The 19,885-nt window shown below is 51.0% G+C and overlaps 9 protein-coding genes across 9 annotated transcripts; 3 read left to right on the forward strand and 6 right to left on the reverse strand.

Annotated features, from left to right (window-relative positions):
* Window positions 1-215: 215 nt before the first annotated feature.
* On the reverse strand, window positions 216-1,177 carry ALT_3096 (F-box protein; the record flags this gene model as incomplete). The annotated part of the gene is made up of 2 exons (XM_033557671.2): window positions 216-705; window positions 759-1,177. 2 exons carry the CDS (start codon window positions 1,175-1,177, stop codon window positions 216-218), a joined length of 909 nt encoding a protein of 302 aa, XP_033413562.2.
* Window positions 1,178-2,480: 1,303 nt separating this feature from the next.
* On the reverse strand, window positions 2,481-3,703 carry ALT_3097 (D-alanine--D-alanine ligase family protein; the record flags this gene model as incomplete). The annotated part of the gene is made up of 3 exons (XM_033557672.2): window positions 2,481-2,618; window positions 2,682-3,266; window positions 3,338-3,703. The coding sequence occupies 3 exons, from the start codon at window positions 3,701-3,703 to the stop codon at window positions 2,481-2,483; spliced, it is 1,089 nt and encodes a 362-aa protein (XP_033413563.2).
* A 1,717-nt stretch (window positions 3,704-5,420) lies between these two features.
* ALT_3098 (ankyrin repeat domain-containing protein) lies at window positions 5,421-6,110 on the forward strand (the record flags this gene model as incomplete). The annotated part of the gene is made up of 1 exon (XM_033557674.2): window positions 5,421-6,110. The coding sequence occupies one exon, from the start codon at window positions 5,421-5,423 to the stop codon at window positions 6,108-6,110; it is 690 nt and encodes a 229-aa protein (XP_033413565.2).
* A 1,588-nt stretch (window positions 6,111-7,698) lies between these two features.
* Window positions 7,699-8,046, reverse strand: ALT_3099 (uncharacterized protein; the record flags this gene model as incomplete). Its single annotated transcript, XM_033557675.2, has 3 exons — window positions 7,699-7,731; window positions 7,784-7,899; window positions 7,953-8,046. 3 exons carry the CDS (start codon window positions 8,044-8,046, stop codon window positions 7,699-7,701), a joined length of 243 nt encoding a protein of 80 aa, XP_033413566.2.
* Window positions 8,047-10,697: 2,651 nt separating this feature from the next.
* On the forward strand, window positions 10,698-11,135 carry AfusinC (Defensin domain protein; the record flags this gene model as incomplete). The annotated part of the gene is made up of 1 exon (XM_033557676.2): window positions 10,698-11,135. One exon carries the CDS (start codon window positions 10,698-10,700, stop codon window positions 11,133-11,135), a length of 438 nt encoding a protein of 145 aa, XP_033413567.1.
* An 821-nt stretch (window positions 11,136-11,956) lies between these two features.
* On the reverse strand, window positions 11,957-13,582 carry ALT_3101 (putative MFS alpha-glucoside transporter; the record flags this gene model as incomplete). The annotated part of the gene is made up of 1 exon (XM_033557677.2): window positions 11,957-13,582. One exon carries the CDS (start codon window positions 13,580-13,582, stop codon window positions 11,957-11,959), a length of 1,626 nt encoding a protein of 541 aa, XP_033413568.2.
* A 420-nt stretch (window positions 13,583-14,002) lies between these two features.
* ALT_3102 (polysaccharide lyase family 26 protein) lies at window positions 14,003-16,612 on the forward strand (the record flags this gene model as incomplete). The annotated part of the gene is made up of 1 exon (XM_033557678.2): window positions 14,003-16,612. One exon carries the CDS (start codon window positions 14,003-14,005, stop codon window positions 16,610-16,612), a length of 2,610 nt encoding a protein of 869 aa, XP_033413569.2.
* A 93-nt stretch (window positions 16,613-16,705) lies between these two features.
* On the reverse strand, window positions 16,706-17,386 carry ALT_3103 (uncharacterized protein; the record flags this gene model as incomplete). The annotated part of the gene is made up of 2 exons (XM_089599493.1): window positions 16,706-16,932; window positions 17,005-17,386. 2 exons carry the CDS (start codon window positions 17,384-17,386, stop codon window positions 16,706-16,708), a joined length of 609 nt encoding a protein of 202 aa, XP_089456236.1.
* Window positions 17,387-17,808: 422 nt separating this feature from the next.
* On the reverse strand, window positions 17,809-19,714 carry ALT_3104 (putative CTP synthase; the record flags this gene model as incomplete). Its single annotated transcript, XM_033557680.2, has 4 exons — window positions 17,809-18,429; window positions 18,480-19,443; window positions 19,502-19,637; window positions 19,690-19,714. 4 exons carry the CDS (start codon window positions 19,712-19,714, stop codon window positions 17,809-17,811), a joined length of 1,746 nt encoding a protein of 581 aa, XP_033413571.1.
* Between the last annotated feature and the right edge of the window lie 171 nt (window positions 19,715-19,885).

Below are 19,885 nucleotides of genomic sequence, written 5' to 3' on the forward strand. Positions count from 1 at the left end.
TGTATCCAAGGGGGAGCAGGGGTATACTGTGGGTATCCTGCGGATAAAGCCGCGGGGTCTTGTTAGTTGCAGATGTTTATGCTTGCCTGCTTGCACATATTTGATCCGTTGTCTATACGTAACAATGCATTCTATTCAGAATAAGGCGATGTCATCCATGTGGTATGCTTAAGACAATAAATTACACTTAGGCCAGTGCGTAGGGGTAATCAACTTCAATGATTGACATCAGATAGTAGGCGGAAGACATTACTGCAGGTCGACAGATATCCCTCCTGATACTCCTTTACAACCAACAGATTTGCCTTGTATTTTGTCTTGCACGTCGGGCGGTATTGGGGGACCGATGAAGCATACTCCCACTGATACTCATGCCCTTGATCCATGATCATCTTATGCAGGATCATTTCATGCAGAAAGTGCTCGGTGCCGTAGACGCGCCGAAGAGAAAAGGCAGGGCACCCCCCCGATCCCCAAGGCATCTCAATCGCAACATTAATTGACACATCACCCGGCATTTTGTCAAGAGCAACCCAGCTATAGCCTTCCCAGTAGTCCTCCTCCCATCGGACTAACAGGCCTGTATAGTGGCGTATTCCACACCACCGGTCTAGGCCGTATTGCTGTCGATTCCGGCATTCTCCTAGAACAGCCATGATGTCGCCCATAAGGAGAGAGCCGGTCATGGATACGATTAGATAGAAACTAAGCAATATATCAGCTTAAGAGTGTGCAGTAAAGGCCAGGGTGGCTTTTACATTATCTCATCATCACAGTAGTCGCCGTAGCATTCAACCAGCATTCGCTGGCAGGGAGGCTGCGTGGCCAGCATGGTCGTCCATGATCCAGGTTCGTCGTAGAAGTCTTCCTCCAAGCTGAAATCCCCCTGGTCTTGATCTCCACCCTTTGCTTTATCTCGGGATATTGAGACGCCTATTCGGTTGAAAGCAGGGTTCAGTTTCCATGTCTGTTCATTGGAAATTGACCGCGTTTGAGCGTCCGTAGTACTGGATTGATACCAGCAGGCCTCCTGGAGGACTGGGGATGTTTGGATAACGTCTCTCCAGTTACGGCAAACTCGCTGGGCGCGAATGATTTCCACAGGATTATCCAGCTGCAGGATTATATGCTCAGCAAGCTCATAAATGCTGAAAGTTTGCTCGGCAGATGATGGCATTTCCAGGACTTTTGCTTGAAGCACTGGAGTATCAGGTATGTAGGAGACTCCAGTGAGTCAGTGACGGTCTCTTCGGGCGCAATTCCACAATTAAGTACCTATTAGTGGAGGGAGGGTCCTATTCCCCTTTTTTTTAGCGTGGAGACTGTGCCTAGTGAGTACTGCCAATATGATGGCTCAGATTGATAAAGAATATGTTGTATAAAGTGGAGCTAGTATGTTATACTATAATATATGTCTTGAGGCCGTGGAACATAGAATGTTATATACCTGCCAGACTGGGAATGGCAATGGATTAGAGACCGTTGTTTATAGGTGGTATGCTTGAATATATATCCATTTATGGACATGTGTATTTTGTCCACATACGATATTATCAGCGTGAGAATACCCCTCCCCGAGAATATATTATCCTAGCTGGCTCGCATGCAGTCTCACAGTCACAGTCACTCACAGTGAGGACCTTACGAAACCACTCCCCAGTCATTTGATGAGATCAGCAAGATTGATTCAATCTACGCAGCTGCCATGGCATTCTTGGCTGCTTCACCCGTGATTCTTTTCCGTCGCGAGAACAGTGCCAGAATGAAGGCCACTCCCATCGAAGCACAGGCAAAGGCAAATGCCACTTTCAGGCTCCGCATATAGGCAATACGCACTCCCGCAAGGCTTGAGCCAAGGATTTGAGCGCTGTTGCTCCAGCCGCTACCACAGATCCCGGGTCAACTTTTGGAGCGGTGTTGGGCAGTTCGTCCAGGAGCCGATTGGCAAATGCGGCTTGGGCACCGGCTTGCATGAAGGCACCCCCGACGGTTTGAAAGCCTGTTGGACTATATATAAGTGGGAACTGCGATGCAGAGGACGTTAGAACTTAAACCTGAGAATTGACGTTGTCGCCGCCATGTCACTCGGTAAGTTGTAACAAGTCGAAACTCGAACAGCGGCTGAATGGGGCTGTCTGTAGCCAGCGGTTGGCCTCCATGTCCAGCTTGATGATACCAACAAAGCGGCCGAAGCGGGCCATGCAACCCAAGATGCCTTCAACAGCGGCCCAGACAGGGAGTTAAGAATTACATCAACCCCCTTGCCATTTGTTTAAGTCTTGATATCCGCAGCAAAGCTTCCAGAACGGCTGCCGAAGATTGATCAGTTTTAATGCCATAGTGTTCGACGAGAAGGCCTCGCTTCCCTTTAGCGCTGCAGGTAGCGAAGACCTTTGCTTCAACATGCTACTAAGTCATGGATTATATTCCATCACATTAGGAGACCATCAACAACGGGGAGGATGCTATGAATTTTCTAGCTAACTATTGCAGACAGTCTTTCTGGCCAATGCGCTTTGGATGATTGCAGCCAACAGATTCTTGTATGAATGGCCATTTTCTTCAGCACTCCTTGCCAACGGGGAATGGCCGGGAAGTAGGCCGGAAATAGGATTCAGCTGGACGAGGTTAGATAAAATCCTCCTGCCTTGGATGAGGTCGAGGTGGGAAGGAAGGCTTACCTCTAGAACATTGGGCACAGCGTCTGGCTTATTGGAGCTGAGTCGAATATCGACACGCCCAGCATCGCGGCAGCCAAAAGTTTTCCAGGCGTCCAATGCAACTTGACAGGCAGCTTTGACCTGAGATTCAGTCATAAGACCAGGGTCATTGCGTTCTACCAGCATGTCAGAGTCGCTACTCTTGCTTTTTCTGCTGGCAAACTCGAGACTGTTGCAGTCCCCATTTCTCACAGTGCCGACGTTGGAAGGTTTTTTCCAGAAAAATTCCGTTACACCAATTACTCGGCCCAGAGCACCAGTTCCTAGAATGCTCACTGAAAATTCCCGACCCGACAGAAAGGGTTCCACCAAGATGTCTTGGTCGGGTAATAGTGCCCTTAGCTTTTTGACTGCCGACTCTAAGTCTGCAGGTTCCATCACCTTGTTAAATCCATCAATCCCCTTAGATGATCCTTCAGTAACCGGCTTTAAAAAAAGTGGATAATGTGGTATCATATGAGCAAGATCCTCAAGGCTCAGATCCTGTTCCTCCCGTGAGATCACTGCAAATGGGGCCGTGGGTATCTTATGATGAGCTAAGATAATCTATGTATCGATATATTAGTTATCTGGTCCTTAGTCTCTCGAGGAATAACCCAGTCCCTTGGGTACAGTACCTTGGTAGCGACCTTGTTCTGGCACAACGCCATGGTTGCAGCGTCGGAAAACGTGTACGGAACCTGGTAAGCATCTAACAGCGCTGGGACCTGAGCTTCTCTGGCTAACCCGTGACATCCTTGTGCGATGTTAAACGCCAGGTCCCAATCCTTATTTGTGCCAGCTGCTAGGTGTTTGACAAGGGCTTTAATTCCTGGCACCAGCGTGACATGGTGCCCCAATTCTTGCAAGGCAGTCAGAACCTGGTTGACTTCACCATTGTGTGGTAGAGCTGCGCATTCTTCTTCTGAATAACCTTGGTCATGGTAGGTCGACCTTAGTTCGGCGATTAGGGCTATTTGGAGAGGTGTGTCAGGAAAGGTCATCCTCTGGGTAGAGTATATTAATCCGGATATTGGGGAGATAACAGAATAGAAAGAGAATTTGTTTTCTAGACCTCAACTATATGCGCTATTTCAATGCTTCTAGGGGATATAACTGGTTCCGTTTCATTTCAATGGACCTACATCCAGGTTATGATGGCATCTACGTCAGCGGGGACATGCACTGTTACAATGACATCTACGTGGGCGGGAACTTGCAATATAGTTGGTTGATTAGTATAAACAGCAGAATCTACTACAACTTCTCGCCATATCTATCCAGTTTCATAAATTTAAAGTTTCAGGAAACAGGTTGCAACCACTATCTAACCTACGCTGTGCAACTCGACAGCACTGCTAAGTGGCTCCTGTGGAATGTGCTGCCCGATCTTATTCTTGCCGCGTATCTTGTAAAAGCCTAATCCTATCTATAACTGAAGGAGGCTTAGATTGATAGCGAATGCTAGAATTACTCTTACTTCCATACCAAACTCTCATAGAAATAATTATATCTTAGTAAATACTAGATATTTCGAACTCATATTCCGTATTTAGGTAGACTAGATACTAGGCTATCTTGTGATATTAATATTTCTAGAGAACCAATACCCTCATGTGGGCGGTCACAGCTGGAGCTTTGACTGTAGTATCTCACAAATAGATGTGACTGACTGGGCTTAACTTGGTGCCTTCTGGGAGTTTGCTTTGAGCTTATTCAGGTGCATTGATATTGTCACTAATATAGCTGGCATATATGAATTGCCATTCATCTCCTTCTGGAAATCGCCCACTCTCTCACCCATGTCTGCAGATCCCATCAACGCGGCCCGGTTCCCTCCACAATTTCAGCGAGCAAATGTGCCTGTTCAACCTGACCTGGAGGCGGGCTCTGCTGTTCGCTGCCACCAACAGCACTGCTCCCTGCTAATTGGTTGCTGCTAAACCTAGTAGTGCACATCACTTAGGAGGTATGATAATGCTCCCCTATTGTGACCCTTTTGCCGCGCTGTCTCATTCGAGTTCCTGCTGTTTAGGTAAACTTCCCAGTGTAATGGCTACTAAGCAGACATCGCAACGTGATCTATCTGGGAGTTGACGGCCCCATACTTCAAGTCCGTCACACAGGTCTCTGCCTGATACCTAATGGCCTGCACGCGGAGGTCCACCAGCTTGGATTTGGCAGTGATGTCTGTCCTGAGATTAGTGACTATTTGAGCCGTCTGATCCAGTCTTGCCATTCGCAGAGAAACACTCACCCTTTCCTGTAAGAAAGGTTCGACAGCACAGTATTGGCAACCGAGCAGATGCCGCTGCCTGTAGTAAGGACTGTAAGATTCCCGCTCTCGCCCCATCTGGAAAGCTTGATTAAGCTTGATTGGAGGAGCCAGTTAGAACGCTGTGCCGCAGCGATTAGTTGCGTTGTTTTGATATTAGTCTGTCCGAGCCGGCAATGGAGTGGTCAGGATCGCCTTAGAATTACTTGGTGCCTAGATGCCAAGTCCAATAGGCAGTCCTATCAGCTGCAGCATTGATCTACTGTCCATGTTGGGAGGGGTAACTCATGATTCCTGTGGTTACTGAAACACCAACAATGCAGGAAAAAGTTCATAAGGGCCGAAGAGCTGTAAAATTGTTTCTACTACTTCTCTATTCAAACCAGAGCCCCGGAAAGCAGCCTATTATCGACCAAGTTCACTTTAATCGCGAATTCTAACCAACAATGAACTCGATACGGGACGAAGCATTACAGCAAGAGGCCGCGGATGCCGCTCGAAGAGGCGATGCATCCAGGCTCCGGGACTGTCTAACCCGTGGCGCCACTTTGTGGTATGACTGGGTTTTCTCGTCAGCGTTGGAGAGCGGTGATGTCGCAACTTTCCAGACTACCCTTGATTTTGGCGCCGACATCAACAAAGACATGGGTCATAACGGCACCCCGTTGATCGCGGCTTTGCGACATAATCATCAGGAGCTGTTAGAATTTCTCTTTTCAAAAGGTGTTGACCCCAACAAGGGGCACTGGGGACACTGGCTACCTCCCCTGTCAGTGGCTGTGCGATACACCAAGGATATCAAATGGGTGCAACGTCTGTTGGAGGCCGGTGCTAAGGTTAAGGGATCTGGCGCCCTGCATTTTGCTGCGTTTCGAAGTGACCTGGCAAGGATGAAGCTCCTCCTGGATCACGGTGCGGATGTTAATGAGATTCCATGCTTTCCCCTTTTCGGTGCTAAGCCTTCTATTATCCGTACAAAGAAAGGGACACCTGTCCATTGGGCCATTGCAGGTGGCCATCTCGGGGCTGTGCGACTCCTATGCCGGTACGATCCCGACCTCACCATCCAGGATGAAGATGGCGCTACAGTCATGGACTGTTTGGATTCCTTTTTTGCAAAGCTGGCTGCAGCTTGAGCGAACCGTGCCAAGTGCCTTCGGGGGAATTATAATTGGGAATGCATGTGTTTGGTACAGGTTGGTTGGAGAGGCCGGATATGCTAGCTATGAGGGTTGCCTTGTCCTGAGGATGAAAGACTATATCTACCCTACACAGTGCCCTTCCTGGCATATTTCTGTTACCTTTTGAGTATACATCATCTACTCCTACCTTCTTGCGTATAAAGTTCGTTATGCGAGTGCCAAAGTGACGGAGGACCTCCTGGCTGACGACTTGATCGTTAGACGAGAGCGGCTGCGTGACTTTGCGATGAGTACTCTTACAGAACACGTATGCCGCGATCTGGGGGTGACATACCACTCTCTACCTAATCTAAATGCGTTCAAAGTCTACGAAACACTTCAAACAAGGGGCATAACGGGAGAAAGAAGACCGGATCCGTGAAGAGCTCGCTCGTATATCCGAGGACCCGCCTCTCAGCCAGAACTCAAGGACCACTATGACTCTGTCTTCCATGAACTTGGGCTGTCCTGCTAGGTCGTGCAAAAACTGTATGATGCTGGCTTGACTGATGTCGACACGCCTGACGCAGATAAACGGACACCGTTAATGTATACCAGCGAAGCATTGTCGCTAGGGCAATTTCTGGATAGAGCAAGGTGGCTGATTTTAAAAGGTGCGAATCCCAACCGGCTTCTGCCTGGCATAGCTACCCCCACCAGGCACAAAATCATCAGCACCAGCACGGTTCTGATCCAGGACCTCGCTTTTGTCGCTTCGAAAGCAGTGATATAGCAGTATGTGGATCTTCAATTCGCATGCCTGGATCGGGAAAATTGAGCATTTCTGATAGTGCAATTACGGGGAACAAGCTTGATGGCTGCAAATGCGCTTGCCTCGAAGGATGGATGTACACCACTCTCAGTTACCCTTAAGAAACCTAGCCGGAGCCTCCTTAGAAACTGGGGGGAATTGCGATTATCCGTGACGAATGCAACTTTTCTGGCTGCTGTGGCGAAATCTTTATTCGACTGATGACTTTGGAGGAACTGGACGTCACGCGTACCTGCTGTGATTGGGATGATGAAGCTCAATTCGTTCAATTTCATCAAGACCCAGATGTTATACAAGGAGAGGAACAAGAAGAGATTCACACATAAATGCAGAGTATCTCCAGCATGTCTCTCCGAAGATGAGTTACACCAGATAAAAGAACTTGGTGTGGAAATTATCCCTAGTCTATCATTCACAGCGAATTCGTCGTGCGTCTTCGTGGCAGCCGAAGATCACGGAGATTGTCAATACCTAGACTCCTCTAGTCTGCAAGAGAACCGGAATCTTTATGGCTTTCTAACCACCAACACATCCCAGTCATGGACTGACCTACATAAGGCATACGATACTCTTCACCATCATAAGTCATAAGACGATGGTATTCGTAGCTAGCTAGCTACATGCAATCTCATTGCGCCTATCGTCACCATCACATCGCCATTCCCATCCATAACCAACCCCAGTATGCAAAGCATCTCAGCAAAGGACGCAGCCAATCCACCAAAGTATCCAGCTCGATGACCGCATCGCTCAGCAGCCGCATTGCATCATTTACTTCTGACGAGGAGGTTGGCAGTCCTGCATCTGCAAGAGCTATTAACATCAAATTCAACTCAAGTACAAAAGGAAGCCATACATGGTAAGGAAGGCAGTAGCACCATCCGTTTCTGCAGCCGAAGTAGCGAGGACAGTCGCCGTTGGCATCGCAGGGAGGATGAGGAATGAGAGAGCCCTCGTTGTCAAGGTCAGCGTCTAGAGTTGGTCAGCAGGGTTAGATGTTGTGGTCAGTGGGTGGAGGGACGTACTGTCGCCACGAGCAGTGATGTTTCCATCGACAGTGACGGGAGTAGCCAGGCCGAGGCCCATAAGGGAAAAGAGGAGGATAGCGTTGAGCTTCATTCTGAGAGTAGTTGTTGTTGATTGAGTGGTTGTAGTGAGATGAGTGTGAGAGTGAGGTTGAACGTAGGTGGAAGTTGGAGATAGAAGGATAGAGAGAGATGAAGGAAACAGAAGAGATCCAGGGGAAGAAGGGAGTTTATGTAGCCAGTGCAGGACAGTGACAGTGAATATGTAAATAAGAGTAGAAGTGACTGGAAACGGTATCTTCCGTCTACAGATGTAGAGGAGTGAATGATATCTTAGGATTAACGGGACCTGCCATTTACTTGCAAAGTCCTTCCACTGCATGGCATTCACCTTTGCACTATGATATCTTTGTTGACTCCCTGAAGCAGTAAAGACCACCCACTTGGTGGAATCCATATTTCCTTCCATGATCTCTCTATCTGCCTCTTTACATCTCGATTTGACTTATGACTCCATCTACCTAACATCCAAAGCTCCCTTCTCAACTCTCTCCGCTTAGTTTTTAGTTTATCAGAACCTAATGCATTTACACAAGCCGTAGGTCTGTAAAGCCTGTGCATCCAGATCGATACACTCCAGTGTACCCGCCCTCCAGCACAGGACTATTACTATCAGAACGTATCCCCATACTGACCATTCAGACTCCTTAGCCAACCTTTCTCCTCAATCCCGGAAGGAAGGATCAGCTACATTTATTCCCAACGCAGTGTTGTACGCAGGTGTGGTTCTAGTGGTGCAGAAACCGCGGTACATTCTCGATAACGTTGTTTTCAATCCAACTTGATCAGGTGTCGACATGCACTGTTCTTCGTCCGTCTTTAGGAAGATAGGGATGTCTGCTCGGTCAGGGAGTATACGGAAGGTAGAACGTCCCGACAGGAAGTAAATGGATCGAGAGGGAAATTCGCAGGAAGTTGGTAACGGATTCACGAGTAATACAGCGGAATCAAACCTGCCATTGCAAAAGTCAATGCAGAAGAAATCTGAAGGCGAAGGACGACGTTAGAGGAGTAGTTCAGAAAGGGTAGGTTTGGCCACTGTACCACAGATCCTGGCACAAGACTGTGTGCGCGGCTGTTATACGGGCCTCAATTGCAGCGAGGGGTCGTTTCATGAGGATAGGTTTCTCAAGATCAACGGGGGAATACGCACGACGATCCATGGTCTGTATGGATCGATGCCATGACCGATGTCTCTATCGAGTCTGGATCCGGAGATGAAATGGCATCCTCTCGTCGAGCATCTCGAGATATGCGTCAAGGATAACCTCATGAGGCTTCTAGTCCAACCTTGACTGCACATAGCCGTGATTTATCGCTGACAAAGGCAGACAGCTATGTCTGCTGATTGAACATCACTTCCTTCTCACCCCCAGTCTGCGGTGTGACAAGGTAGAGAAACGTAAACTGATCTTCATACCAATTGGGAAATCCTCCCGCAACATGGACTCAAGCTTGGACTCAGGCTCCATCAAGCTAACAAGAGAATAGAAGAAACTGGACGTTACATTCTCTCGACTGCGGTTCTTCCTGCGGCAAGTAGTACATCGTTACAAGGCAATGACGACTGGGAAGTTTGCTTGAGATTTGGTCCGACTATTGAAATGCTCCCACCATGCTATTTCGTGGACCGCATCATGCTTCTTTGCTACTCCCTATCCATGCCCGTCGGACCGTGTCGTTGTGGAGGGTTGCTCAGCGCGCATAGTCCATGCCATCCCCTTACAGCGCGAAGGTAACTGTCTCCTGGCAGAGGATGGCTCACAACAACACACTGACCAGGACATCATGGTGACGGCAGCCCTCTTTGTTACTCGATACGAGACGATCGTCAAAGCCGTGTCTACATGACCGTGTATCCCTCATACTGATCCCTTTAGGTATGCTCAACGAGAGATACCGCATCGACGAGGACGAGCCATTTTTGGACCCCAACTTACGCCGAACCTGGGACAACAACTGCACGAGTCAGCAGAATTCTTTGGATTCATTGATGATGACCAATGATTCGATCGACAGACAGGCCATCATTGAAATAGGGTTCACGCCTCACGGATGATCGCCGCCTCAACGAGCCACACCTCGTATTTCCCCTTGAATCATCATCTTGGATCTGGAGATACTGTGGGGAATCCTACAATAATGTGGCAAGCCCGGAACACGTGAATGGGCCATCTATGAATAACATCGTCTCGCACTTCGTATCCCTCCTTCATTTGCCGATCGGTCGTCGGCCAAGGCAGAAAACCTGGCATGTTGCCGCAACTCGTGTTTCTAATGTTTCTATACTTGGAGTCAAAGTTAATTCAACCGCAGTCTGCAAGGAGGTGAATGGCTTCGATATACTGATTCGGGCAAATACGAGGAGGTGCTCTACCCAACGTCATGTCGATGAAGATCTTAGTCAACGCAACATGCGTTCAGCAAGGAGTCCAGGAGACTCAGATACTGAATGAAGGCACTTCATGAGGGTGAATACGAGTTTCTACACATACCGGAAGAAGTAATGATTGCTGGCAGAGAGGTATAAAGGCAGCACCTCAACCAGGGCATTCTCGCCTTCTCACCACAAGCAACAACCCGATCTATCAAGTCTACTCTATCAAGTCTACATTCTCCGAAGCAATAAGGTGCGAGCGGCTTCAAGCCCATATCTACTACCAAACTAACACCACAAAGACCACAATGCGTTTCACCACCATCGTCACTCCCCTCCTGGCGAGCGCCACCCTCGCCTCAGCCCTCTGCCACAACTCCATCTCCTGCATGCTCGGCGGCGACTCCACCTGCAACAACGTCTGCGTGCGCCAGGGTAACCCCCACGGTGGCCGCTGCCTCCCCCGCGATGGCTGCCCCGGCTACGATATCTGCGCCTGCTACCCGAACAACAAGCGCAGCGATGAGGTGATTGACGGAGACGAGCCCCTGCGCGACGTCCTGAACAACATGGGTATCGAGGATGTTGTGAAGAAGGTGGATACTAGAGATGTCACCTTGGATAAGCGCAGTATCTGCTGCAGCTTCCCTGACCCTTGGGGTGGACTCTGCTGTGAGGATCACTGCAGCTACATCGGAAAGCCTGGTGGTCAGTGCTCCGACAAGAAGGTTTGCACCTGCAACTAGATAATCACATTGAGTATGTGTTGGTTTGATGACGGAGATGGATGCTGCTTTCCATTACGGTTTGATTAGATCAGTTTGGAATCTCTCGCTTCCACGCTCGCTAGATTCAATTAGATGGACTTCTTATGTTGCCTCATTGGGAGACACTGTAAAGCCTAGAGGACAGGGGCCGTCCTAGTAATTGGCTGTTGACAGCAGTAATTAGTTACATAGCAGTACGCGTAGCATGTGAGGACCCTGAGTTAACTCCTCCATTCCATTGTGCTAGTATTATGATTACAATCGTCGTGACTCGCAAATGTGGCAATTCGATTCAACCAAGAGGCAGAAGTTGACAAAGTAGGTTTGTTGCTTGTCATGACAGGGCGAGAATGCCTGGTTGAGTGCTGCCTTATACCTCTCTGCGAGCAATTATTACTCCATCGGGCATCCGTTGAAGGCTACCTTGAAACATACCTTGAATCATATGAAGAGTCAGAAGGATCTGAAGGACCAAAGGAATCTCCCCGTTTGAGCACTGGTTGATCAAGGCCCGACACTGCCACGATTGGCTCATTCTCATCGTCCTCTTCGAGACAGTATTAGCTCCTTCAGGAGGCTCTCAAACGGTAAACGATCCTCTGCCTTGATGTCACTGGCTCACTGCACCTGTCAGTGACTCGCTGCACGCACGTCATATGGCCCACAATGCTTTTGGCAGTTGTCTCCCGCATCGAGCTCATCGTATAAATTAGCTTACGCGTATAAGAGTAGGGCGTTGCTCCTGCCTTGACTCCTGCAATGCTGAAGAACATCCTTGCATTGACTAATGAAGCTATCAGCTACAAGTCTTCCTCTCTGACCTCCTCACTCGCAAGATCAACCCTTGTCTCAGGAAACTTCCTCGCGGGAACCTTGTTCTTGAACAAGATATCCACCTCTGCAAATGTCCGGTTCTTCGTCTCCGGGACCCGGAAGTACGCCCACACAAGACTGAGCCCCATGATGCCCCCAAAGAAAAACCCGCACTTGGCGCCCCAGTCCCATGCCGCCTGCTGCATCATACGCGGCGCCAGCTGGCCATACACCAAGACACCGACGTTATAAAGCGCTCGCGCGAGGCCGACGCTCTTCGTCCGCAGAGCGTTCGACGGGATTTCCGTGACGATGGTGTAGATAATGGGACCGATAGTAATGAAAAAGACAAAGTACTCGATCAGCAGGATGGTACCGATGCCGTATCCGATCTTGGGATGGGACTTCCGGCTGACGATCCCCAAAAAGCCGATAAGGATAGTTGTCGCGGTCATGAAGAAGGTTCCAGAGAGGAGGAGGGTGCGGCGCCCCACGCGCGGGACCAGACACCACGCAACGCAGACCCCCACGATGGCTAGTGCATACTCGCCGATACCAAAGTCGAAGGATGAGGAGGGATCGAGGCCCGACTGCTCGAGGAAATAGACAATGTAGGCCACCAGCGGGGCGCAGAGTTCCTGGATGAGGTAGGTGAAGACGGTGATTTCCGTGCGGCGGCGGTCGACGCCCCTGAACAGATCCCAGTAGGAGCTGGACGCGTTCATCTCGTCCTCGATCTTGACCGTGTGCAGCATCATGGCGAGCGTGTCGGCTATCTCCTCTTCGCTTGCGTCTTTGGTACGCAGCCGGCGCAGTGACTTGGTAGCGTCCTCGGTGCGACCCTTGCGGATTAGCCACCATGGCGATTCTGGGGCGAGGTAGATGCCGATGGCGAGGGGGATAGGTAGAGCCCATTGCAGGGCAAAGGGGATGCGGTACGCCCATTCGCCAGACATGCTCAGGAACCCACGCAGGACGCAGGTCCCCGTGAGGTAACCGATACTCCAGGCCAGCGAGACCAGCATGGTCAGATAGGGACGCAGCACGTTGGGGCATACCTCGGCCGCGTAGGTGGTCGTGATCGTCTGGAAGACTCCCCAGGGTAGACCCAAGAGGACTTCCGCGCCGATGTACATGTAGATGTCGGTTGCAAAGAATTGTAGGAAAATAAAACACGCCATGAGGAAGAGCGAGCCCATCATCAGCCAGCGGTAGCCGAACCAATCGCACAGAAGACCATTAAGTAGAAGGCCGACAATCTCTCCCGCATTGACTCCGTTGCTGACGGCGGCTTGGAGGTTTGCTGGAACCTGGTAGGACCCGTTTTTGGTGAGAACACCATATCTTCTCTGGAAAGCCGGAAAAGCCATGAACCCGCTGACGAAGGAATGGTCGAAGCCTTCCATGATGAGTGCAGACGAGAACCAGATGGACCAGAAGACCGCCTTGGGGTACTTGCGCAGACCCTCCCTCAGGCCCATGGCGTGCTCATCGTCCGTGGCCTTTTGCGCGCCCTTGACAATGTCTTCGGCCACGACATAGTGTTCCTCGTCTTTTTCCCGGATCACCGTAACGGTGGTGGGATCTGTCACGTCTTCCTGGTGAGCGGCCATTTTGTATACGCGAAGATGTCAACCGAGCACGACATTTGTCCAAGAAGCCAAGGGAGGCCATTTCTTATAAGCCTCGCCAAGTAGAAGCTTGTGACCCTTCTCTGTGCCCATTCCTTGTGGCTTTCCGTCCTTCTCTATGGTGGAATCCGGGGAAGTGGAGCGATGCATGATAGACTTTGCGGGGAAACATCCTTCGGCACAGTAAAACCCCGAAAAGAACGAGCCACAAAAGCTAGTAACGCATCATCCTATATGAACGACTTAGAACGAGAGGGGCCGCGGAGATTTGTTCCTTTCCCCGGGAGGAAATAGGCCGATCAGGACGACTACAAGTGAATAAGGCACCTCTTTGTCTCGCCAGATGACCACCTCGTATTAACAGAGTCAAAGTGTCAATCGTCCACCGACGGTTAATCAACAATGACGGGCAATCTGCGGTGGCTGACTAACTATGGCCAGGATTCGCTGGCAAGTGGAGTCTCCTTTGGTATGCCTTGGCCAAAGGGTCTGTATCAGCCAGGTCAGTCTTTTGTCATTGAAGAAAATGGTCGGGAATATGCTATAGACTCGAGAGAAATAGCCTACTGGGCAGACGGGTCGCTCAAATGGACGGCACACTCGATCGCTGGGCACGTTGGGTACAGTGAGGAGTACACAGTCAAGGGCACCTCCAAATCTAAGGACACCGATGGTCGTGTCTTCATCGAGGAAGGGGATAGCATCACAGTCACTACGCCCCTTGGGTTGCAGGTCGAATTTGCACGCTCAGGGAATTCGTCCTTGTTCGAAAGCCTTTCGCTGCGTGGCCACGCTCTGTGTTCTGGCGCCACACTCGTCGCGTCCATTAATGGCAAGGAGTATTCGACCATTGTCAGCAAGGTTGGAGTGGAGAATGTTACGAACTCAAGAACAGTCATCAAAGTCTCCGGGACAATGGCCTCTCCTGACTCTGAGCACCTCCCGTTCGATGTGCGCGTCTATATATACTCCGACGCGTTACCCGTCAAGATCCTGCACTCTTTCGTCCACGATATAGATGCAGATGAGCCTCTAACCTCACTGGGAATCCGTTTCTCAGTCCCTTTGGAGAATACAGAGCTCTATAACCGGCACGTACGTTTTGCAGGGTCCAATGGAGGCATCCTCAAGGAAGAAGTCCAAGGATTGTCTGGGTTACGGCACGGTCCAACAGTCACCAACAGGATCGATCAAACAGCAGGACGGGCTGTCACTCTCAAGCAAGAAGAGTGGTCCAAGACTGATCTCCACCAAGGTCTCTCGTACATTCCGTCATTTGACTCCTACACACTCTCGCAGCTATCCTCCGACGGCTTCACCATCAAGAAACGAACGAAAAAGGGCTGCTCGTGGGTCAAGGTAACCGGCGGTGGTCACGCAGATGGAACCGTGTATCTAGGCTCAGTCAGACACGGCGGCATCGCCGTGGGCATGTCCGACTTCTGGGAACGGTACCCGACTCAGCTTGACCTGACCGAGCTCACCCAAAGCGAGGGTACGATCACCGTTTGGCTCTATTCTCCTCTTGCAGAACCACTTGATACTTCCCCCTACCATGATGGCCTGGGACTGGACTCATACGAGAAACAGCTCCACGCGCTCGACGTCACGTACGAAGACTACGAGCCGGGCTTTGCCACTGCCAACGGTATCGGCAGGACGAACCAATTTTTCCTCATGCCGTACGCATCCACCCCTTCTAACCAGGAACTCAGCTCTTTCTCGGCTCTCGTTAGGAATCCTCCCCGTCTTGTCCCAACAGCCGAGTACATGCACTCCACCGGCGTCTTCCATGGCTGCTGGTCGCCCGCGCACGAACCACCCGCATCACCGCAAGAAGCTGCCATCGAGCGCAACCTCGACCTTTTGTTCAATTACTACCAGAAACAGGTAGAGCAACACCGCTGGTACGGCTTCTGGGACCACGGAGACGTGCAGCACACGTACGACCCCTACCGGCACGCCTGGCGCTACGACGTCGGCGGCTTCGCCTGGGACAACTCGGAGCTGTCGACCGATCTATGGCTATGGCTGTACTTCCTGCATACTGGCCGCGCAGACGTGTTCAAAATGGCCGAGGCAATGACCCGACACACTAGCGAGGTGGACACCTACCACGCAGGCCGGTTCAAGGGTTTCGGCACGCGGCACGGCGTCCAGCATTTCAGCGATAGTTCAAAGCAGCTGCGGATCTCGAATGTGCTCTACAAACGGATATACTATTATCTGACTGGCGATGAGCGCATCGGCGATTTGATCTCCGAGCTGCAGGACTGCCAATACGCCCTCCTGACTCTCGACTCGCACCGCAAGGTGCAAGCGCACGCTGATATCCCCGAGGGTTTCGCCATGACAAACATCGGCCTTGATTGTGGTGCCCTCGCCGCAGCATGGTTGACGGCCTGGGAACGACGGACTGAGGGCTGGGAGCACTGCCGTGATCTCTTGATCAAGTTGCTAGACGGCATATCGCGCCTGAAACACGGCATCGGCAACAATGCTATCCTGCTGAACCCTACCACGGGCGAGATCCGCGAATGTCCCCCTCCCACGCCCGAGTACTCCATCTCCCATCTCTCCATGCTCTTCGGCTTTCCGGAGATATTCGCGGAGGTTTTGGACTACGTGCGTGATGCGCACCCGGCCACTGTAGATAGGTTTATGGCCGTGTGGCTGTCCTACTGCAAAGCATATAATGGAGGCGCTGAAGTCCAGCGTAGGGAATTCGGGTTCGAGTTCCCGGATCATGCGACCTGGCGACAGAGTCATTCGACGCTTACGGCGTTTGCGGCCGACCAGCTGAAGAGCGAGGAGCTGGCTCGCGCAGCGTGGGACCAGTTTTTCCATACGGACGGGTATACGGAGGATCATGACTGGAGGGTGGTTGAGACTGCGCCGCCGGAGTACTTTACGCATGGGGAGGAAGCTGCTTGGATCACGACGAATGAAGCAGCCAGGTACGGTGTGTCTGCTATTTTCAATCTGGCAAATATCGGAGAGTATTTGTCATAGCCTGCTTTCTTGGTGGCCTCAGGTCTTCAGCCATATCAATCCCATCATCTCAACCTCTGAGTAACACTAGAAGCAGTCCAAACTATACAGGACCTACACAACCTCTAATTCAGTGAAAGCAGATCGAATCTTCCTGCTCTTCCGATCCCTCGCCTCCTCCTCATGCCATCCAACCTTACACCCGTCCTCCCCATAGTACTTCCCACAACACCTATAGATAAACCCCTCTGGATGATCCTCCCGGTGCTCCTCATTGTCAATCTCCTCATCCTCCCAGAGATCAATACGACCCCAGTACTCCTCATCCTGTACAGCCTCCTCTGCAACTAGCATTAGCAATCGCAACCCACAAGGAAATACAACATATATACCAGGATGGAAATAACAACTACCCCGCGAGTTCTTCGTAACGTCGTACTCAACCTCGCAGTTTGCACACACTGCATACCGCGGCCTGACACTGGCCCTAGCCCTTTTCTTCGACTTAGGTGTTGCGGGCTTAGGCTTGGGCTCGGCTGACGCTGGTTGAGCTGTTTCTATGTTTGCGTTTACTTCGGGATCAGACCCAGATCCAGACTCAGAGCCAGAGTCATCCGGCCCTGGGACCTGCTCCTCGCTGACAAGGAGGCAATCAGAGACGATTGGGAGAGCAGCCGGGAGAAGCCTGCATACGTCGCGGATGATATGCCGTAGGCGCGACGAGGGCGCGGCATTGAGGGCTTCGTTGAATTGGGTGAGAAATTCGTCGGGGTTTGTGATGTTGAGGGTGGTCATTTTGCTTCCAGGTCTGATCAATTCTAGGCTGGATGTGGTTGGGTTCTCGTGCTGTGGACGTGGTTGATATTGACTAGACGCGTATATTGATGTTGTGGTGCGTGAGACGGTCTTGGCGCTATGTGCTTGTACGGAGTACTGCTCTACGGATCGCGTTGATATTGGTGATTGTGATAGGGGTGTATAATGTGATAGCGTGGACTGAGATGATTGCCGTCGCGAGCATGACGCGAGGACGGAGTATCATTTTGTAGCTATTATACTAGCTGGGCCCATTCCAGCAATGCAGGCATAGTTCTATTTGTCTCTCATACATTGATCCACGTTACTCTTTAGTCTGCCAAACGCCAGAAACAAACATGAAATAACCAACCCAACAACCAGCTGATGCCTTTTACCGGCATCAGCCGCGCCATATTTATTTAGTGGAGAGGGATCTTCATCTCTCGGTGGCTCAAATCGTGACGATCCTTGAACACCTCGGTGATCTCCTCAAGGCAGCCGGCCGAGGCAGCGAAGAAGCCCAGGAAGGTCTTGCTGGGCGCAAGGACTCGGCTGAGATACTCGGGGTGGAATTGCACACCGACGAACCACTTGTGGTCCTTGAGTTCGATAATCTCCATACGCTTGCCGCTGTCGTCCTTGCCGACAAAAGTTAGACCAGCCTGTTCGAGCTGGTCGACGAGCTCGGGGTTAACCTCGTAACGGTGACGGTGTCTCTCCCAGATCTCCTGCTTATCTCCGTACAGCTTCCGCAGACGGGACCACTCGGTGCCGGGCTGGAAGTGGGTGGCCCGCTTGCCGAGTCGCATGGTGCCTCCCATCTTGGTCTTGTCGATCTCAGGCATGTAAACAATAGCAGAGTGCTCGCAGTTCTCGTGGAACTCCTCACTACCAGCGCCAGTCAAGCCGCACACATTGCGAGCGTACTCGATCACGGCCACTTGCATACCCAGGCAAACACCCAGGTAAGGAACATTGTTCGTACGGGCCCATTGGGCACTCTTGATCATACCCTCGGTACCACGCTCGCCGAAACCGCCCTGAACATAACATTAGAGCCATTCATAAAGTATATACGGGGAAAACCTACAGGAACCAGAATTCCGTTGGCGGTTGAAACCGAGTGCCATGCCTTGTAGTACTCGGCCGGGTTTGTCTCCTTGTGCTCATCCTCCAGGTGAGAGGACTCGACCCAAATGAGGTCAAGCTTCTTCTTGCAATGCATGGCAGAGTGCTCGAGCGCCTTGCTCACGCTCATATATGAATCATGCAAAGTGGTGTACTTGCCGACAAGGGCGATAGAGACAGTCTCAAACACACGGTCCTGGCTAATGGCAAGACCTTGCCATTCCTGCCAAATCACCTTACCCTGCTCGATGAGCTTGGGATCCTTCGGAACCGAGTCAATGTGCAACAGTTCCTTGATGGTGTTGAGGAAGCCCTGCTTCTCCAGGAGAATGGGTACCTGATAAGTGGTCGACACGTTGTGAACTCCGACAACCTGATCCCGCTCCACCTGGCAGGCATTGGCGATCTTCTGGATAGTGCTCTCTTCAAGAGGGGTTTCGCAGCGGCAGGCGATCAGATCCGGCCTGAGACCAGCACTGCGAACATCGCTGATGGCTCTCTGGGTGGGCTTGGTCTTTTGCTCCGAGCCAATCAGAGGAACGTAGCTGACGTGGATTTCCAGGAAGTTGTTCTTGCCGGCCCGCCGTTGGAGCTGGCTCATGGCCTCCACAAAAGGTGCACTTTCAATGTCTCCAACAGTACCTCCCAACTCGATGATGCAAACGTCGGGTTCCCGCCCTGACTCGTCCACAGGAACCTTGGCAACCCGTTCCACCCAGTTTTGAATCTCGTTGGTGAGGTGTGGCACGATCTGAACTGTTTTTCCCAGGTAATCGCCGCGACGCTCCTTCTCAATGACGTGTTGGTAGATCTTTCCAGTGGTGATGTTGTTATCCCGCCCGAGAGTGACTCCGAGATAGCGCTCGTAGTTTCCGAGGTCGAGGTCGGCCTCACCGCCGTCGTCGAGAACGAAACATTCTCCGTGTCTTTGATGCGTCAACGTCAAGTCCAGAAATCAAGGTGAGCATACTAGGTGAGACCAACTCTAGAGGGTTCATAAGACCGGCATCCGGATTGAGGTAAGGATCAATCTTGATACTCGAAACGGCCAAACCAGCAGTCTTGAGTAGCAACCCGCAACTGCTGGCGATGATGCCTTTGCCAACACCAGAAATGACACCTGCCAAGAATCAACGAAAGCGTCATGGAGAAAGACACGGAAAGATCATTACCTCCAGAGACCAGAACGTACTTCATCTTGGCTAATTGAGATCAGACTGTATTATTCAATGGTAGCCCTCCTGGTAAAAACCAGGGAAGGGGGGGAAGAGAAAAAGAGAGAAAGAAAGGTTGCGGCGGGTCCACTGCAGTCTATGAAAAAAAAAAAAAGTGGATAATATCACGTGCTCCGATCTCAGCAGCTTATCT

This window comes from Aspergillus lentulus, assembly GCF_001445615.1.
Source record: "Aspergillus lentulus DNA, contig: Alt05, strain: IFM 54703, whole genome shotgun sequence".
NCBI classification, from domain to species: domain Eukaryota; kingdom Fungi; phylum Ascomycota; class Eurotiomycetes; order Eurotiales; family Aspergillaceae; genus Aspergillus; species Aspergillus lentulus.